At 39.5% G+C, this 15,577-nt stretch overlaps 1 protein-coding gene across 3 annotated transcripts in view; it reads right to left on the reverse strand.

Moving 5' to 3' along the window:
• Nucleotides 1-12,126: 12,126 nt before the first annotated feature.
• Nucleotides 12,127-15,577, reverse strand: part of LOC142402968 (ubiquilin-1-like) — a 39,842-nt gene continuing 36,391 nt past the window's right edge. Inside the window, exons 10-11 of one of the 3 annotated variants that reach the window (XM_075488995.1) lie at nucleotides 15,144-15,312; nucleotides 12,127-13,284 (exon numbers count right to left, since the gene is read on the reverse strand). In XM_075488995.1, the coding sequence (XP_075345110.1) occupies nucleotides 13,132-13,284; nucleotides 15,144-15,312 (322 nt within the window). In that variant the 3' untranslated portion in view covers nucleotides 12,127-13,131. The other 2 variants (XM_075488994.1, XM_075488996.1) reach the window with 2 other exon arrangements.

Below are 15,577 nucleotides of genomic sequence, written 5' to 3' on the forward strand. Positions count from 1 at the left end.
GTTATAGCTCTTTATAAACACATCAATATAGCAAAAAGTTTTGCGTGCTGTAAAATATCTCCACATCTTGTTTTTGAGCATCCTGTTAAAAATTTCTACGATGGAGGATTTTACTTCATTATTAGTAACAAAATGGTGAACATTACACTGCTTTAATAGCTTGTTTAAAGGCTGGTTTAAAAACTCTTTTCCTCGGTCAGTCTGTAATTTCAGAGGCTTGTACCCCCTGCTAAAAAATTGTTTTAAAAGCCCAGCTATTTCAGAACCCATTTTGCCCTTTAGACGATTTGGCTCATGCATGCTTGGATAATATGTCTATCATCATTCAGATGTACTTAACACCATCGTTGTTTTTGGAAAAGAGTTTGCACATCCACCAAGTCTGCCTGTCATTGTGCATCCACCTCTGCCACAATCACCTTGTTTCTTTTAAAGTGCTTTCTTGTAGGCTTCTGTAAGCTGCAAGCATCCAGGCTTGCAAGCCAGGTGGCTACTTGTCGCCTTTTCAGATCGGCAATTTTCCTTTTAGCAGTTTCAAAAAGTGGATTTATACCCCCAAAGCTTCCCACCTCCCCAGGAGCATAGTAAATCTCTTTTAACAGAAGCAGCGGTGTAGACATGTCTACCAACACACTGCTGCTTCACACATGTACAAAATGAAACACTGGACAATCAATTTAACTAAAAAACAGAGAAACTTTATTAACAGGGTAAGAGGGGAGTTGGTTGCCAGTCAGACTTCTCCAGGCTTCTTCCATTTTTTCCTTGAACACCTCTGTCACTTCTATGCCCGTTCTCCTTTCTTTGGCTGAATCAGGCCCAGACAGGAAGGCAGACCAGTCATGACACGCTCCTGACTTCTCCTCAGCCAGTCAGACGGAGCTTTTTGAAACATTCTATCGGCTTAAGGCTAAGGAAACATACATAGCACCAGCCTTTATCCCAGAATGGTCTTACAGGGAGCTGCCCCCCCGACGCAACGATGGGCAAAGGGAGCTGCCCCCCCCACCCTGAAATCCAGATTGTAGTTCATGGGCCCATTGGCTGGTTCTTCGGGTTTGCATGGTCCTTTTTGGGAATCCCTTAGGGTCTTTTTCTTGTCATCCCCGCTCACATGTTCTTCTCAAGTTGGCATTTTGTTCTGGTTTTAAATTTTCACAGCTGGTGTTGTCTGTGTCTTGCAGCACTGTGCAAAGCCCAAAGTCTGCCCCAGTAATCCTGCATGGTCATCCTGTTGGGCTGGGGCCCGGATGTGGAGGCCTCTCAGTCAGGCTCACAGGCTTGGGCCTGCCTTTGCACGTGACAGGATTTGTGCAGGTGGCTCCTTAGTGGGCCTCCTAGGAGGAGTCTGTAGCCCTTTCCATAGGCATGCCCCAACTTGTCCATGCTCCCCCACTCTTTTGTCACCCCTCTACCCTCTTGAAGTTCCTCCCCCACCCCAGACATGTCAGGGCTTGTTCTGCAGCCTGGTAAAGTAGGGGTCTCCAAACCTGCCTTTTACTTTTGTTTAATTCCTTTCTGTTCACATTTAAACTTTAATTATTCATCCCACTAGCTCTTAGTAAAGAATGATTAATCCATTTTATATGTATGCTTTTACCTATATATATATTTAAGTTCTATAGCTTTATAAATGTATATACATATAAACATATACACTCATATAGAAGTATATATAGTGTACTAATGTATAAATAAATAAAATATTTATACATATTTGTACACTCCTTTATATGTATTTCTATATATGTATATATTGTATTGAAATGTATATAGTTTATATCTGAACACTTCCTGGTCCAAAGGAAACAGGCAGCCAATCACAGGGCTGTCTGAGAACACGTGGGTAGGACGGAGTCAAGAAATGGCCGTCAGCAAATCACAGAGCAGTATGATATTTAACAAAATGGCAGCTCCCTGCCATAAAATGGCCCGAGCCCTGTCATAAAATTGTGGCCAAAACAAAATGGCACCCTACCGTGTATGTAGGGGAAGGACCTTCCTGGTCTGATGTACTTCACGGTAAACCAGAAGTGGGGGGTGCTGTTCCCACCAGCCAATCACAACAGAGGATGTGACTGGAAGAGGGGACTTCTGAGGCAAATGGCCCCTGAGGCTTCTGGGAGGAGGTGGGACTTCCACCAGAAGCTGGGGGCGTGGCATCTGTCACTTTTTACTTTGTGCATCTGTGTTGGGTTAATCTTGGCTGGCTGCCAGGTGCCCACCAAGCCACTCTATCGCTCCCCCTCCTCAGTGGGACAGGGGGGAGAGAAAATACAAAGAAAAGCTTGTGGGTCGAGATAAAGGCAGTTTAATAAAGAAAAAGCAAAGGCCGCATGTAAAAGCAAAGGAAAACAAGCAAACAAAAAAGATTTATTCTCTACTTCCCATCAGCAGGCGATGTCCAGCCACTTCCTGGGAAGTAGGGCCTCAGTACATGTAGTAGTTGCTTCGGAAGACAATCACCTTAATAATGAATGCCCCCCCCCCCCTTTCTTTTAGCTTTTGTTGCTGCTCACAATGTCATATGGTATGGAGTATCCTTTTGGTCAGTTTGGGTCAGCTGTCCTGGCTGTGTCACCTCCCAACCTCTTGCCCACCCCCAGCCTACTGGCCTAGAGTCACAGATCACATGCTCCTGACATCTGCACAATGTCAAACCACAATGTTTTTGAGTACTTCTAATTTAATTTCTGGTTTGAAAACAGTGAGAAGGCGAGACGATGCAGGGTTCTTTCTGGAGTTCAATAAGAAATGTCCAACAACAACTGGCTTAATAAAATAGTTGTTTTAATAAGACAGAATAAAAAGAGGAATATAGGTAGCGAATATATCTTACATCCCTTCAGATGCTGGGAATGCTGTGTTCGTGCTGCATCAGACAGAAACTGGATGAATTTTCCCACAGCATGTTGTGCAGATTCTGTCTGTGGAGAGGTTTCCCCTTTTTGGTCCTTCGAGCTATTATAGGATTTTCTTACAAGAAAATCAACTGTATTCATCATTTCTACTGTCAAACAGGAAGGATGTTCCTATGAGAACTTGTTGCTGCAATTTTAAAGGCAAGGACACACAGGTGGCGCAATTGCCTGTACCAAGTGGGAGCTACCAGCAGGCTCCTCTGTTAAAATGAGCTAGCTGAGTTTATCCTGCAGCAACACAACACAGGCCTGAAGTCCACACTGTACTTTCACCACAGTGCAGCACAGCACAGGCCTGGGCCTTCTCAGGTTAACTGTGTTGCAGATCATGAACTTCTCGATGTACAATGGTCTTCCCATCAGGATCACTACATGAGGTTGTATCCAAGGAAGGAAAGAGAATACCTCATCTCTCAGAGAGAAAAAAGATTATGAAGTGATATTTATATAACAGACTCTTTGTGCTCTCTTACAGAACCACAGTTGGGTCACATTTGTCAGCAAAGATATGGTTGTATTATATTCCAGATGTGGGGTGCTAATCACCACTTTTTTGATAGGATTTTTTTCTTACTGCTTCTAGCAACCTATAGTTCACAAATAGCTAGTATTTACACATGGCATAACAATTATAATTTAACAGTTTAGTCTGTGTCCTCACTAAATTGGGTTTGGGTGGCTATCACCAATGCTGTGTAGTCTAAATTGACTGAAAGAACAACCATTACGCATCAACTGTTGCTGTTTCTTATTAAGCTTACTTTGCAGTTATGGTTAGAGCATCATTACATACATAGAATCATAGAATGGTTTGGGTTGGAAGGGACCTTTAAAGATCATCTAGTCTAACACCACTGCCATGGGCAGGGACATCTTTCACTAGACCAGGTTGCTCAAAGCCCTGTCCAAACTGACCTTGAACACTTCCAATGATGGGGCATCCACAGCTTCTCTGGGCAACCTGTTCCACTGTCTCACCACCCTCATCGTAAATAATTTCTTCCTTATGTCCAATCTAAACTTATGCTCTTTCAGTTTAAAACCATTCCCCCTGTCACTACAGGCCTTGTTAAAAAGTCTCTTTCCGTTGTTCTTATAAGCCCCCTTTATATATTGAAAGGCCACAGTAAGGTCTCCCTGGAGCTTTCTCTTCTCCAGGCTGAACAATCCCAACTCTCTCAGCCTTTCTTCATAGGAGAGGTGTCCCTCCTCTGGACCCGCTCTAACAGGTCTATGTCTTTCTTGTACTGGGGGCCCCAGAGCTGGATGCAATACTCCAGGTGGGGTCTCACGAGAGCAGAGTAGAGGGGGAGAATCACCTCCCTTGACCTGCTGGCCAAGCTTTTTATTATGCAGCCCAGAATTCATACTGTGGTGCAAGAGGCCTGTAATTTTTTAGGTATTGATAAATTCTGGGATCTTGATTAGCTAATCTGCTGATGACACAAAACTGGGAGGAGTGGCTGATATGCCAGAGGGTCGTGCTGCCATCCAGAGGGACCTCAACAGACTGGAGAACTGAGCTGGTGGACACCAGGTTGAACATGAGCCAGCAATGCACCCTTGCAGCAAAGAAGGCTAATGGTATCCTGGGCTGCATTAGGAGGAGTGTTGCCAGCAGGTCGAGGGAGGTGATCCTTCCCCTCTACTCAGCACTGGTGAGGCCACACCTGGAGTCCTGTGTCTAGTTCTGGGCTCCCCAGTACAAGAGAGACATGGACATACTGGAGGGAGTCCAGCGCAGGGCCACAAAGATGATGAAAGGACTGGAGCATCTCTCCTATGAGGAAAGGCTGAGAGAGCTGGGACTGTTTAGCCTGGAGAAGAGAAGGCTCAGGGGAGATCTCATCAGTGTATATAAATACCTGAAGGGAGGGTGCAAAGAAGATGGAGCCAGGCTCTTGTCAGTGGTGCCCAGTGACAGGATCAGAGGCAACTGGCACAAATTGAAACACAGGAGGTTCTTGTCTGATCATAAGGAAAGACTTTTTTACTGTGAGGGTGACTGAGCACTGGAACAGGTTGCCCAGGGAGGTTGTGGAGTCTCCCTCCTTGGAGATGTTCAAAAGCTGTCTGGACATGGTCCTGGGCAACAGGCTCTAGGTGGCCCTGCTTGAGCAGGAGTGTTGGACCAGATGACCTCCAGAGGTCCCTTCCAACCTCAACCAGGCTGTGACTCTGTGATAACTTCATCCCAGCCAGACCCAGTACAATTTTTATTAAAGACTAATCTTTCATTAATGGTTGAAAGTTCATATAAGCCAGTATCTCATGTATGGCAGCACTGCACAACTGAATGAATAAACCATTGGCATATGATGCTAAGCAAGAGGGAAATATCTCTTCTGAAACATCAGGCATGCAAAATCGTGAGGGCCTTGAATGCCAGGGGGAAGTTGTTCTATAATGACAATAGCAAATTCATTTATTTGTCTACGTTGTCATTTGTTGTACTCACTCAGCAGTAACTGTGTTGAAAGATGAAATGGGGGCAATATTTTAATGCTCGGTAGGTATGACAAAAGTCGCTGGGAGCTTAAAGCTTAAAATTAGATTATATTGAAAATCTGATCAATCACTTACATTGCATTTGCCAAACTACTGAGCAAAGGTGTTGCAAAATTGTGGCTTCTATCAGATACTTCTAGGTATTTGTAATATATGATGTACTATTTCACTAAAACCCTTTTATTGATAAAGTGTCTAGCACTTCTTGTTATCCTTCAGGCAGTGGTAGCAAATCTACATTAGGAAGAAAGAGACACAAAACTGAACTTGGTATGCATTATAATACTAATTTTCATTTCCAGTCAAATGCTTTAAATGTTAGAAGTGATTGTTTCAAATACATTTCATAAACATTTTTGAACTAACTGTTTTTGTTTCTAGGACAGGATTCCCTGGCTTTGTGCATTGCATGATATATTGAAGAGGTAAGAGAACCTCTATCTTTAATGAGTTCTGGCTAAAGACAAAAAAACTTAAGTATTTTCACCATCACATTCCAAATAAGAAATGTATGTAGTAGTATAATATTCTGCAGCTAGTAAAGCCGTTATGTTTTCACTAATCTAAGGTATCATAATAATTGCTAAGGGTAAGCTAACCCCTGAATAATAGTGTAGGGAAAAATGCTGCAAATGATAGTTGTTTTTCTACTGTCTGTATAAAGATTATTTCAAGGATCCAGTTCAGTAATAAACCTAACATTAGCTACTTCCAGACAGCATAACCACAGAATATACTGATGACTACAATATAATGTTTTCTAAAATATTAGTTTCAGTAAGGTACAGTCCAAAATGATTAGGCATTTGGTAGTCATGATTGAATCTCTTTAGAAATGTTGATTTTTTAAAAATTTAAATCAGCTGACCAACTCATCATTCAACATTGAATTTTATTTATTACATATTTCCTAAGCTCAGATAGTCCTACTTCAACTGTTCAGACACAAGCAAAGATAATTCAAAGGAAGTTTTTTGAAACTTGAAAGTAATAGCAAAATATGTAGCTTTAAACTCAAGTATTTTATTTTTCACTCTGCTTTAGTTTAGGATGTTATACTAAACACCTAACAAGCTTTCTCTGTAAAGAGGAATCAGAAGCAAGTTCCAAAGAGCTCTAGCATGCTCAAAATGCTGAATTTGTGTTATCCATCCTTGGCCACGTCTTTTCAGATTATCTCCAATATTAGCTTTCCTCTTGATGTTTCAGTAGGGTGGGAGACAGAAGAACAGATTTTGTGAGTTTCATGTGACAGGAATATGTTGAACTGCTGGGACTCAACCCTTGGGGGAATTTGATTCCTATTCAGAAGCGTCTAGGATTTGAAAGTCAGATAGAGAAGGGGAAAGACTGACTGACAAGATACCTACTGAAAGCCATGGAAATTGGCACTTGACACAGGTAGCTAGAGCTATGACTCATCCATGATGTTTCTCTGGTCACAACTAAATTTCTGTGATGCTTCATTTCACCTGTTTGTACCTTTACTGCAAATAGAAAGAGGAGGAGTATTACAGCCAGACACTGCCCTCTCCTTTTAGCCTGCTACAAGCATGCTGTGTCACTTCTTGGATCCTGGGATCCATTTTTGGGGGGTAGATGGAAGGGGAAGCAAACCACCTATCCTATATACCATCAGCCACTTATCTCCCATAGTGTATGGGGCTACCCTGCTTACATAAATAATCTCAAAAGTTATTCTACCAAAACTTCATGTCTAGCCCAGTGTGGTGGGTTGACCTTGGCTAGCTGCCAGGTGCCCACCAAGCCACTCTATCACTCCCTCTCCTCAACAAGACAGGAGGAGAAAATAACATGAAAAAAAAGCTCGTGGCTCAAGATAAAGACAGGGAGATCACTCACCAATTGCTGTCATGGTCAAAACAGACTTGACTTGGGGAAAATTAATTCAAATTATTGCCAATTAAAAATAGAGTAGGACAGTGAGAAACAAAAACAAAACTAAAAACATCTTCCCCCCACCCCCCTTCTTCCCAGGCTCGTTCAGACTGCTCCAGCGTGGATCCCCCATGCCATCACAGGTCCTGACAGAAAACCTGCTCCAGCATGGGCTCTCCATGGGGTCACAGCTTCCTTCAGGGCATATCCACCTGCTCTGGCATGAGCTATCCACAGGCTGCAGTGCGGATATCTGCTCCCACATGGTCCTCCATGGGCTGCAGGGGGACAACCTGCTTCACCCTTGGCTGCAGGGGAATCTCTGCTCTGGCACCTGGAGCGCCTCCTCCCCCCTCCTTCTTCTCTGACCTTGGTGTCTGCAGAGTTGTTTCTTACATTTTTTCTCATTCTTCCCTCTCACAGCTGCTGCACAGCTTTTTTTTTTCTTTTAACCCTTTCTTAAACGTTATCACAGAGGCACTACCAACTTCACTGATAGGCTCAGCTTTGGCCAGCAGCAGGTCCATCTTGGAGTCAGCTGAAACTGGCTCTGTCCAATATGTTCTCTTCTCACAGAAGCCACCCCTGCAGCTACTACCAAAACCTTGCCCTGTAAACCAAATAGACCCAGCTTTCTCTGCATCTCTTGCTCCCACAAAGCTCTCCTTAGTCTGGCTTCACACCATGGCTGTTGCATGTGCGCATCAGGTGATCATACCTTGGTGGAGTGTGGGTTAATTTACTGAGAAATTTATATTGTTATGTTAGAACATGATCCATTGCTTCTTGTGACATGCCTGCCCAAGGTCACTGCCCAGCTCCAGAAGCTTTGCAAAAATCAAGTATGCATTAACAGTGCCTAATTACAAGGATTAATTACTAGCACTGATAAATAGCTGAGGTTGACATTGGCTCACCTAGATGATAACACTAATTATGTTAATTATATTAACATTTCCTTGTGAACCAAAATGTGAAAAATATGTCATGATTTTTGAATAGGTTTATACCTAATTTTAATTTGACTACAGACATTTCAGTCACTGATTTATGATGACAACTAATTCCGGATTTGCTTTTTGGTGTAACACACACATCCACAGTTTAATGCTTTTATTTCTTTATTTTAGGAAACCTTGCCAGTAAAAAAAAAACAAAAAAAAATGAAACAAAAAAAATATATATATGCACAGGCCATTAGTTTAACTACATCCAATCCCTTGCATAACTTGAAGTGAGCACATATGCAGTACTGCCACTGCGCAGGGGTTACAGCAGACATAACAAACATGACATTTAACATTACAGCTAAATCTGAAAACAAGGTGTTGAAAGTATACTTTTAATAACAGAACTCTACTGTTCAGCAGACTTATTCTCTAGACAGATCAATAAAATAATTTTATAGATGATGGATCAGAGTTTCTAAAGCTATTCAGTTGCTGCTGTTCTCTGGAATTAAGGAAGTGCTCATGGCACTTTGTTATGCTATATTAGAATTTAATTGGAGTGAAAGAATGGTGGCTAATATAGAAACTCTCTAAGATAGAGATTTTAGCAGGAGACAGGCTAGCTTGACCTCACTTTCAAATCACATCCTTACCTGCATTATAAATTTTATTTCAAAAGTCTGTTAAAAAAAAGATTTTTTTTTTTCCCCTGCTGTGAGTCTAGAAAAATGTCTTAATGAAATAATGCTTATTTTCTTAAGTTAATCAAAACAATTTATTTTTCCACAATATTTAAATGCATTACAATATTAAGAGCTGGTTTATTACTCTTAATATTTCTATCATGACTGTAAAGGACATGCAAGATGAAATTTTCAAAAACTGTCACCATTGTTTAAACACTTCTCCCTATGAGGTTAAAATTGCCATTAGTATGGGTCAAAGGGAAGCTATCTGAGCCCAGCCTGCTTTCGAAAATCCCATCAAGGGTCACAGAGGAATTGAAATTCTTAGTTGTAATTTTCATTCTGTCAAACATGGAGAGGGGCACAGTGATGAACTATTTTACAGCTTTTTACAAAGCAGTATATTTCTTTTTTCTACAAGTATAAAAGGCAGGAACTTGAATGATGAAGTTCTGTTCCTGACACTACTGCTGGCTCACTGACAGATTTAGAACAAGTTGTAGCTTCTGTATTTGTGTCCTTGCCAACCTCACCAGGGTGCTAAGACTTCATGAACTTTTGTTATATGCACTGAACACCAAGCTGGAAAAAGGGGGGGAAAAAGTGGTGGTGGGGAGATAATATACAAAATACAACTCTCTGGAAAGCTTGGAGAGAAAGTGTAAGGGGCAGCATATTGGCTTTGAATTAGCATCTTTCACCTGTAAAGCATACCCATCGATGAAATGCAGCAGACAGCAAAATGAGCCAGTACAAGACTGATGGATATTTCCTTCTTTAAAACAAACAAACAAAACCACACACAAAAAAAACCACAACACAAAACAAACTCATTCTCATTATTTTCCAAGTTGGACCTTTACTTCCCTTTTCTAGCTTGCTTTACTCTTCCACCTCAGCCTATACCCAGTCCAATATACGCTTATGGATAGGTTTTCATACAGCTGCTTTAAAACCCAAGATCAAACAACTTTGAGTATATATTTCAACTTTTTTGTGATCAGAAACTTCTGAATATAGTCAGTTACATAACTCACAGAATTTAAGGTTAAAATCCTCTTTTCAATTGCCAATTTTTTTTTAAAGTCCTTGTTACACAAGAGATGCCTCTTTAGCTTAACTTCATGAAAACTCTGCAGATAGTTTCTGTAAAATTCTACAAGTCAGACCTGAATAGAATCATCCCCATATACAGTTGCACATGGATTATTATTTTTTGACATTGCCATGCAAATTTAGTCACTATGAAAATTAAAGAAATGGCACCCTCTTGTGGTACCTTTGCTTTTAATGAAGTCTTCATATTTTCCCAGTATACAATTTTTACAAGCAAAGAGCTTTTCTAATATACCCACTATTTAATGCAGATTTATACTTACTTTTTTTCAGACACAATAAAACTAAATAATTCAGGAAACTACAGTGATAGGAAAGCAGCTGAGTGACATATTACCAAGCAGTAATATTAAATTTCAAACCCTTATAACCAAAAAGAAATTGGACATTTTCAAAAGTGAGTGCCTAAAAGGCTAGAGAGACAGTGGCGAGAGAGAGAGTGTGCAAACAAAGATTCTATTATGCCATTAAACCAGTGTGATGTATCTTTTATTATTAAAGACAATAAATTTTTACCCCTACTACAAACCTTGTTCCACCTACTGCCACTTTTAACAATTGTCATCTCCAACAAAACCAAAATTCCTCCTACACTAAAGATGTCTCGGTGTTTTACTGCTACTCAGTTACTAATTGTTATTACTAGTTGACAATAGTTACATAGTTAAATTAACTATTAATTGTACCTCAAGTAGTAAACTTAGCTCAACGGTTCATTGTACAGTTTAGGTTAAATTCTACTTTTTTTCTTAAATTCTAATAGAATTTGACTTCAAATATCGCATCTCTGTTTTACTCACATAGGTGAACTGGATCTTGTCTCAAAAGAACATTCATAGAGGTCAGATTCAGTGCTTTAGTATCTTAGTAAAGCTTGGCAAAAATCACTCCCTCCCCTACTTCAGCTTTGCCCTTTCCATTTGACAGTGGCCTTTTTGCAAGTTATGGATTGTATTCTTAGAAGGATATACCTTCTGAATGACTGGAGATCTCACTTTTTAAAAGCAAAGTTCCTATAAGGCATACTATAAGGTCAAGTCAAATTAGTTACTTTGAAGATCCTAAGAGTAATTGTGAAAGTAATTGTGAAAAAGTAGTGATTATTCTACAGAAACTACTTGCTATCACTTCCCTATCACAGCCTCATACTCAGTGTAGTGAAAGCTACCTACCCAAACAGAAGGCATTATGAAGGTCTAGTCCCTTGCAGGTTTACTATCATTGGCTAGGAAACAAAAGTAATAATAATTTCCTACCCAAACTTTAAGTATTTTAAAAGGCTTTGATCATATAAAACTCAAATCACCAGGAGATTCTACTTTAATTGATTTGTTTGTTTAATACTCTATGTTGCTGTATCTATGAGACTTTGATCCAGAGGCAGAGAGGCCTGCCAACCAAGAGATTTTCTTGAACTTTACCCAGTACTGTGCATCAGCAGTATTTGATCTATTTACTTACTGCTGAAGTAAGAGACAAGATTACCGGACAGCAAAAACTTCTGAGAGAAGAATACAACACAGTTACTCCCTGTAAAATCTGCATGCTTGGCTTTGCCAAGAGTTTTATTAATTTCATTGTATGTAAAAGAAAGTGTGCTCAACACCCTCCTTTATATCCCATTATAAATTTGTTTCATTTAACTTATTAACAATTTTGAGTCAAGGCCAGTAAGTTTAAACCATTTGCAAGCAATGGGTTTTAGAGCAAACTGGCTTTATATTTGTACCAAAAGAAAAGATTGTTCAGATGAAGTGTTTAATGCAATACAAGAATTAAAACAGAATGTTCACAATTACACTGACACCAAAGACCAATAAAAAGCAAATGCTATTCAGTAACACACAGCAGAATGCTTTATTTCACTACTTTCACTTTATCTAAATAGTCTTCAGTATCATATGACCCTTCCTCTCTGTCCTCCACTTTATACTCCAAGTATTGTTTGCTAATCTTAGCCCAAAGTCTGTAAATAGTCCCAGAGCTAACACTGAAAGGTCAGTCATCTTGAATGCTGGATAATCACCAATTGCAAACACACTGAAACAAGATGCTTAAATACTTTTTAATTCATTTATTACCTGTGCACAAGAGGTAACTACCAATAAAAACTCAAGAGATATACAGTATTTTTTTACATGGTGGTTAAAAGTAATTAGAATATCACACGACAATGGCTGAAAGTAATGTTTCCAATTACAAATCATAATGCATGTTAGAATCTCAATGGAACAAGCCAAAATGCCTTAGAAACAGTTTCAGAGCACAAGGCAGTGCTCCTTTAATTTGCACAAAGGTAATTTACAGTTAATCTGTAACGATGTTGCAATGAGACAATGTTACAGCGTGAGTTTCTTTATGGCTAGATGTGAAGATATAACTAGAACAGCAATCCTAGTATATTTTAAATGAACTTGCCTAAGCATTTTTTCCGAGATGTCTACCAAAGATGCTGGAAGATTCTACACTAAAAACCATGTCTTACTACTTATTTTTTTTCCATGGCCTTTTTTGTTTACTTATAATTTCATTCTATTGCAATGTGTAAACTTCTAGAAATGAGCTGTCTCCATTGTATATGTTGTGTTTATACTTCATACAAATAAAAGCAAAAATGGTAGATTACTCAAGTGGTATAAATCTTACAGCATTTTGCTAGCAAAATAATACATGCCAAAATCACCATAAGCAGCACTGGTACCCACAAATTATAGCCTTCAATTTTTTTCCTTTTTAATTTGTATCCTACATAAATTACTACTGAAGGCTAATAGTTTAGTAGTAAATAAATTGGACAGTTGTAAGTCAGACAAAGCCTGCTTAACCAACTGTGAAAGCTGATATTGTTTCAAAAAATTAAGAAATAATGAAGTGATGCATGCATCAATTCCCCGTTTGAAGAAAACTACCGCACTTGACCTTAAAATGCATGACTGATTTTAGTTATAACAAGACAATCCCAAGAGTCAGAATGAAATAAAGCAACTATTTTAAAGATTTAAGAGCTGTTATCAAAAATAAATTACATTTTTTTGAGTTAAAGAAACACTGCTATGAAGGCTGAGAGGCAAGCAGCCTTTCAATAGCTGCACTGATATCTCCTCCTGTTGCTATTAGAGCTTGTAAGTTTGCTTCATGGTTCAAAAAGCCCATTGCACTCAGCTGCTCCAGTTGTTGCTGAAATCTAACTTCTGGATTTTGTAACTGCTAAGAAGAAAAATCTCAAGCTATAAAAGCATAATACACATTTGGCAAAGTACAGGATTTAAACATAGTTGGTTCTGAACCACTTCTTGTCTTTACTAATTTCTGAATGCATCTTTTTCAAGTTCCCCAAACTAGACTATGACAAATTTCACTCACAATTGAATTACTGATCAAACAAGTCAGATCAGCCTCAAATTTTAAGAGTATCTTCACTTATGTGACATTTTTGAACTACAAGAAGAGCTGCTTGTTTGATAAAAAAGGAACAGTTAAATCTGATAAATGTGTCCCAAGAACAGTTTCTTAAAGATGAGCATGCAGACTTTTTTTTTTTTAATGAAAGAGTCTAATCTAGTAATGTGGGACAGCAGGATTTTGAGAATTTCACTGTTGGCAACAGTGAATGTGGTAGGCTTTTTTTTTTTTCCCTTGACATAAAAGTTACCTCTTTAATGCTCCAAGTATTTGTTGACTAAATTTACCAAAATTCTAGTTAGAAAAACTTCAGCCTAAGGCAAAGTGACAGCTGTGCTTTACGAGTTGATCTTGCTCAAATAAACTGCTCATAAGCGAATGGCAAAATTCTCAATAATTTCAGTTGTATGATCTTCAACTCAGAGGTGTTTTTGAAACAGAACAATTATATGAAAATAATATGCTTTAGGTATATAGAGTCAGAGTAATACTGAGAAGCCACTTTTCAAAATGAGTGAGACAGTTTACATATCAACACAAGATTTTTGCAGCTACTGCTAATTTTCCTTTTGTTCTACTTAAAGTTTCATCCATTGAGAAATTCCTAACAGTATTTAAAAACTGCGTATACTTCCAAACCAATAAAATGCAAATATACTGGCTGAAATTTAAACATTCCTCTCCCTGCGCCCCCAATCTGCTTCCCCCAAGCAAAACCAAACAGAATACTGAATTGGTAGCGTAAGATCTGGCAGGATAAAAATATCTACGGGAACATGGTTTCCTATAGCTACGCCTACCACCACTTTCTCATGGTTACATAAAATAACATTTTTCTGTCAAATCAGCAAGCTGAACTGCCTTATTCTGTGGCAACAGAGAAGGTAAGAGCAGGATTGTGCCTTTTACCAGCAGTCTGCCATTACACTAGATATGTACCACAGTGTAATGGTGCCGTTTCACACAGCACTCTTGAGATACCTCTCCACTGTTATGGGTGTGCCCCCTTTAAAGCCAGTCTTGCTCCCCACCCTACATTTACCTGCAAAGCTGCCACCATTGCTTGACTTCTGGAGCTCTCCAGAAAGCCTGAATCCCACTTGGTATGTTAACACAATGTACACTGTGCAGTCTGGACCTGCAGGTTGTCAGGGAAGCATGCTACAAAATTCAGGCCCCAAATAACCTGAGTGTGGCTATTGTGAAGTGTGGAACAGAAGCTGTCACAGCTATAGAGTAACAACCAGCAACACAAAGTACAGAGATAATGATGTTCAGTACGCTTAAGTTCTTTTCTTGTCTGAGCCCACACTTCACTTGCCAGGGAACCAGTCTTCCCTTTAACACCTTAATCTGCTTCTTTCCAGGCATTTCAGAAACTCAAGGGTATGAAGATAGGTGTACAACAATCAACCATTCAGAGGACACTTTTACTCAAATGTGATGTTTTTCCAGTATTTATTTGCACAGCTAGAACATCACTTTTAAGCTTCCTCTGCTTTCCTTTGACCAGAAGCATTCTGTTGGTTTACACTGGGGGGGAGGGCGCACACTGGATATTTAAAAAAACAAACAACAACAAAAAAACCCCACCAACCACCTAAAACCGACAACCACCACCCACCCACACCCACACACTAGAATACAGTGATCTACTTTACCTGAGCATTTGCACCAGCAAGTGCCTGCAACATTTGTTGGACAAACTGCTGGTGACCAGATTCAGCAGTCCCTGATGTTGGACTTGTATTTTCACTGGGAACAGAACTAGGTACAGTGGACCCTGTAGGAGCTCCAGTGCTTCCCAATCCACCTAAACCAGGACTGAATCTGCACAAATGACAAAGAGAAATACATCACTAACATAGAAAATGGCTTAGTTGTAATGTCTCTTCCCATTATATGTAATTGCTAAGTAAAAATTCTGTCAAATAAAAAATGGATGACAACTTAAGTAAAGCACCGAAACAAAGACCATAGCCATCATTGCTTAAAAGTGCATTGCAGACAAAAGTGTGACAGATTCTAAAACAAGTTTAGTGAAACTAAAAAATGCAAGAGGAACAGTCTGTAAAAACTGGATAAACCTCTATAT

Source organism: Mycteria americana, assembly GCF_035582795.1.
Source record: "Mycteria americana isolate JAX WOST 10 ecotype Jacksonville Zoo and Gardens chromosome Z unlocalized genomic scaffold, USCA_MyAme_1.0 Scaffold_18, whole genome shotgun sequence".
NCBI classification, from domain to species: Eukaryota; Metazoa; Chordata; class Aves; order Ciconiiformes; family Ciconiidae; genus Mycteria; species Mycteria americana.